This window comes from Gavialis gangeticus, unplaced genomic scaffold (assembly GCF_001723915.1).
Source record: "Gavialis gangeticus isolate Ggan-Ray unplaced genomic scaffold, GavGan_comp1, whole genome shotgun sequence".
NCBI lineage: Eukaryota > Metazoa > Chordata > Crocodylia > Gavialidae > Gavialis > Gavialis gangeticus.
In genome coordinates, this window is record NW_017729008.1 from 29,913,441 (window position 1) to 29,918,982 (window position 5,542).

A 5,542-nucleotide genomic window follows, 5' to 3' on the forward strand; every position below is an offset into this window, starting at 1 on the left:
GGTCCCTTTCAGCCCTAATGTCTATGAAATCTATGAAATATCTTTTCTTCATTAATTATGTTGGAGGACTCAAAGGTCCTCTTTGGGAGCCATGGATGGGCACTTTTCTGGCTCTTAAGTAAATGGGGAATTGTGTTGAATCCTTTACAGAGAGAGGGTTTTTTTGCACATCTTCTCCTTAATTAGGTCTCCTTTATATCATTGATATTTAAAAAACGCTCATCTTCTATATTGGACACATATGACTTTACAGTGTCAAATGTTTATGTGATTTATAATGTTAAAACAAGCAATAAAAACCCTGTACATTTATATATTAAAAAAAGAATCCTTCCCGGCCTTTCTGCACCATAAAGAAGTTAAATCTGAGGACAGCGCCTTTGGTCTTTTCGTTTGCCAGTCACCCTCAATTTGCAATACTGCCATCTTAAATGGCATCTATCTCACAACCCTAAACTCTGTGCAGAAGCAAAGGCCTCGTGTTGTCCAGTTGAGCCGAACTGCTCACATGACACTCTCACTGTGTTTGCAAGCAGTTTTGGTGCAGGCATGAAAACTGGCTAGCCACAACTTCAGTGCACTCATCCACCCTGGGGGTCAAAAGCTTAAGAAGCGAGTTGTGCTGAAGCCACCATCATGAGGACTCAGCCTGCCCACACAAACCATTTAAAGAAAAGTCCTTACTGGTTGCCTAGCCACAGAGAGAGGGTGAGGAGTGACCAATTAAATTGCTAACCAGTGACAATGAACCTTCCTCTGGTCTGAATTTGTCTGATTCAGTCAGTAATTGCCACTCTGCCTTTGGGACTCTTAATATTTAATAGTGTCAAGAGCTATCCTGGCCCAGCAACTGCAGCACCAGTGTGTTGCTACAGCTAATCAGAGGTCTTAGGACATGATCCAAAGCTCACTGAAATCTTTGTGAACCTCTGTGAACCTTTTCAGGGCCTTAATTGGGCTTATCTTACTCCATCAGTGAGGGCCAAACTCTGTCCTTACATGCATTAATTTCAGCAGGAGCTGACTCAGCACTGCCAAAAGCCAATTGATTGGCAAAGGATTTATGTTTTGAAAATAAATTCTAAATTATTCTCCATTGTTGTTTTATTTACAGGGTTTTTATCTATAAAAGGGGCTCCTCTTCCTTCTCAGAAGCCTATAAACCACTCAGAAGAGATCTCTACCAGACAAATATAAAATACTGAGTGACACTGTATATTATTTGCCAAACCCACTTTCAATGATCCATCAAATTTGTCAGCATCTAGCAGCCATTGTAGATAATGCAAAGGAAAGTAAGGAAAAATCCATAATGCATCTGGTCCATCCTGCCAGTATAATAAGGGTCCTTCCTTCCTCACTCCAACAGCAGGTACTCAGATCATGAGACCTGTTTTCCACCTGTTTTGACCTGATTCTGCAAAAGGCTGAGTGCTGCTTATCAGGTGCTGAGCACTAACATTTCTTGTTGGCATCAAATTGCTGAGGGCACTCAAGTGTCTTGAAGGATCAAGTAGTGAATATGCTTTTTTTAGTCATAAAGTTATCCAGCTCCGTTTTGAATTCTGACAAAAAAAGTTGTCTTTTTAAAAGAAAGCCAGGAGTTACATCAGTGTGCATAGCAGAGATCCTTTTACTGAGGCTAGGTATGCATATCCAGGAAATAAAGCACCAGAATCCTGTGGCTTCTGTGTCTAATCATTTGAGTCTCTGAAACAGGGTGATCTGTTTCATGTCACAAGCAATGAGACTCCAGAGCCATTCGCTCACCCCTCCTCCAGGCCTTGGATGCTTTAAGGAAATAGGTGGTTGAGAAAACAGCTGACAAGCTGGGGGATGGAGGCCAGTTGGTAATCAGTGAGCCCCTTCTGCTCAGGGTAAAATCCAGCTGTGCACTGATTCCAAGAAGCGAGAGAGGAGGCTCTGTGGAGTAGGAATCTGGCTAGTGCATGCCTGGAAACAACTACACAGACCTGCAAAGGAAGGTGGAGTCCCCTAACTGGGGAGTGGATGAGGGCTTGAAGAGGGAATGGAGCCTACTATATTCAGACTCAATAGACTGAACTGCAGTATTGCTTCAATGCACTTTGGGTTACAAGTTATTTTGGAAGAATCAAGGAGGTCCTGAATCTTACATGCATGACTGTTGTGCTTATACAATCATGCTGTGTCACGGAGGGACGTGCAGCCTGTCAGGCCCTCCCTCAGCTGTCACCTGCATGTGATGAGATCCCTTTGCAGCCTCTGTATTAACTGGATTATTTTTTCTCTGCTTTGGCAGCACAGAGGAGCTGAGGACCACGTGCAGCTTTATGTGCCCTCTGAACTATATGTCGCATTCTTTTCTTTTGCAGAAAAGAAACTGGACCTGACAGCAGTGGATCTCTCCAAAATGCGAGTGGCAGAGCTCCGGAAGATCCTGGATAGCTGGGGAGAAATGTGCAAGGCCTGCATAGAGAAAACCGAGTTTGTGAACCTGATTAAGGAGCTAGCCCCGAAATATGCGCCTCCAAACTCCCGAGCAGACCTTTAGCTTGTGCTCGTTCCAAACAAGCAGTGGCTAGAGTATGTCAAAGAATGACTGAGTGACACTGCAGTAGCTGGGCTAAATTAATTTAGATGTTTGGCAATTGCTCACAAGGGGCAAGAATTTCCACATAATTATTGCTAATAATTGCTTTTACAGCACCGTAGTGCTGGTACTTATAAACACAATGAGACAAGGTTGCTGCAGTAAGGAACTATGATTAATGTGATTAGTATGATTAGTAGTAGTAGCATTTCTTATTGTAATGAGAAGCCTCAGTCCCATATATGCATATAATAAAAAGCTGGTTCTTTCCCCAGGGATGCATTTTTAGTTTGGAGAAGAGAAGACTGAGGGGGGATTTGATAGCAGCCTTCAACTACCTGAAGGATGGTTACTAAGAGGATGGAGCTGGACTGTTCTCAGTGGGGGCAGATGACAGAACAAGGAGCAACAGTCTTAAGTTGCAGCAAGGGAAGTTTCAACCCTAATTTTCTATGATTCTATGTTCAAAGTAGAGGATGAGAGACAATAAGTAGTAGCACACCTGAGAGGTGGTGACCAGAGCAGCAGCCCCAGGTGCCACCTTTGTGGGAGGGAAGGGGGCACAGAAATAGCTGCTACTGCAGCTGATGAGTGGCCATGCTACTGCCACCAGCAGGAGAGCACGGCAGCTAATGCTGTCCAGCGAATAGCTGCCATCCAGGGCATGAAGCTGTCCTGTTACAACAAGTGAATACAGCCAAAAAATCTAAGAACTCGATTTTATTCTCAGTGAAGTCAAGGGCAAAGTCACAAAGAGCAGGGAACAGGAAGAGGAGTTCCCTCTACCATTTGTATTAATTATTTTTCAGGGACCTAATCAGATTGGAAAAGGATCCTACATAGGCACATAAATCCAATTAAACCCCTAATAGATTAAATAGGATTCAGCCATAACAATCTAGCCCCTTTTCTGATTTTTCTTATGCAAGTAAGGGATTCATGCTAAAGCCAGGAATAGACTCCATATCTCCCAGGTCTCAGCCGAGTCACTTAGGCCCGGTCTAAACACGACATTGCACTGTTTAACGAAAAGTGGTTTTAAAATCAGACCTTAATCTAAGCTTGTGCAGTGCTGCAAATAGACACTTTTAGAGCTTGTAACTATGTTGTTTAAAAAAAACTAGTTAGCAAAAATCACTAATACCGTTAATCCTGTTTTCCACAAATTAAGCTTTACTGGTATGAGATCCTTTAGCTGGACTAACTGCGGCCATGTTAGGCAGCTGCATTGATTCATACTGCAAAAACCAATTCACAAATGGTATGGAGATCAGAGCTTCTATTGATCTATTCAAATCAATAATCGGAGCTATTAAGCTTGCCTTAGATTGACATTGCTTGTAATATATGGGTACAAATTGCATCGACATAGGTTTAAGATAATATAAGAGTTTCCACACAGATATTTGCACCAGTTGCATTTAATTTGTGGCAACCCCTTAACCACAAAGCCATCCTCTCCTTGCAAACTTTGTCTCCTCCATTACTGATGTTGTAATTTCTTCAGGGAATGAGGTGGGGAACTCTACAAATAGCCTTATTTACTGGCCATAGTCTGCACGGACTGAGGCAGGATTGTGTAGAAAAACATAATGTGTGATTAAAAATCATTCGAATGCATATATGCAAAGGGCAGAATTAAGGTGCAATCTTGACTTTGCAACTGTAATCTTTTAAATAATGTAATGTAGCTTGTATAGAACACACACACGCACGCACGTAGATGGGGAAGTTGTATTTGATTTAGTACAGCTTCTGCCAATGGTCAGATACTTCACTTGTCTTGAGAACCCGGTTTGTGCTGAAGTACGGCTTGTATGATTTCCCTTGGGGGATTGTTCCGTAGTCCAATAGATTTTAACTGTTAGGAAATATTGCTTGACATCTCGCCTATGTTTTCCTTTGCTTGTTGTCTTCTATTTTCAGCTGGTGTTGGATTGTCTTCCCAATAGTTTGGCACAAGTGCTCTGTCTAGTGCATTTTAACAATTGGCCTAAATAAACACTTGTCTCCTCTTGGTACCTACTAAATACATCTATTCTGTATTTGATGTTTATGATAAAAAATACGTCTAGATGGCCATACCTTTTGTTGTTCTGTTAAGCTAGGTTTTTCCTAAGGATTTCAGTGGAATCTGAGCCCTTAATTCTCTTGTTTGAAAATTTCTCAATTTTTTCATCACTTTACATTTTTGTAAAATGTAAATTTTGTCTGCTTCTAATTTCTTGAAATGAGGGATTTATATAAGTAAGGATGGCAGGCCAAATGATTACAAGATAGTGTCACTAAAACAAGAAATCATGGCCCTGCTAGTTTGATGGCATTTCTTTACACGTATTCACATAACCCCCAATCCAGGGTACCACTTAGCTTGTGTTTAACTTTAATCATAGGAAAAGTCCTTCTGTTGCCAACGGTACTATTAACAGGCTGAAGGTGCAGTATGTCTTCATTGTGTGTTATGGATTGATGTCTGGTCTAAATTTAAGTTGGTTGCTTTCTTATTACACAAAATTCAGAAACAAGCTATTACGTACACTACAGGGGCGTTTTTTCCCCCCCCTTGGCTAACTCCCCACCTACACATACAATGTTCATTTGGCACAATAAAAAAAAATCATTGGGGGCAGTTACAAAGACAAAAGGGAGATAAAGTCTATTCACAAAGATGGTAGTGGTGCCCTTCTGTTTCCCGGTAGCTCAGTGGTTAGAGCCCTCTCATAGGGAATAGGGCCCACGTTCAGTACCTCGGGATCCACTGCACCTTCAGTCTGAGATGGGCTGAACCCTCCACCTCCCGGGAGGATGCCCTAACCACCAGACTGTGAGCTGCTCCTGGTGTAGCCCTCCCTGTTGGAGCTGCTCATTTAGGTAAAATATCACGTTTTCTTGCACACAACACACACCTTTCCCTCCAAAATCAGCCCCTCAAAATTGGGGTGCATGAATTAAATGGGGAAGCTGATTTCT

General features: G+C 42.1%; 1 protein-coding gene across 1 annotated transcript in view; it reads left to right on the plus strand.

Annotated features, from left to right (window-relative positions):
- The window catches only part of CDNF (cerebral dopamine neurotrophic factor), a 37,093-nt gene extending 34,249 nt beyond the window's left edge, over nucleotides 1-2,844 (plus strand). The window contains exon 4 of the mRNA XM_019509530.1: nucleotides 2,355-2,844. Within this exon, the coding sequence (XP_019365075.1) occupies nucleotides 2,355-2,533 (179 nt within the window). The 3' untranslated portion in view covers nucleotides 2,534-2,844. The remainder of the gene's footprint in view (nucleotides 1-2,354) is intronic.
- The last annotated feature ends 2,698 nt before the right edge of the window (nucleotides 2,845-5,542 follow it).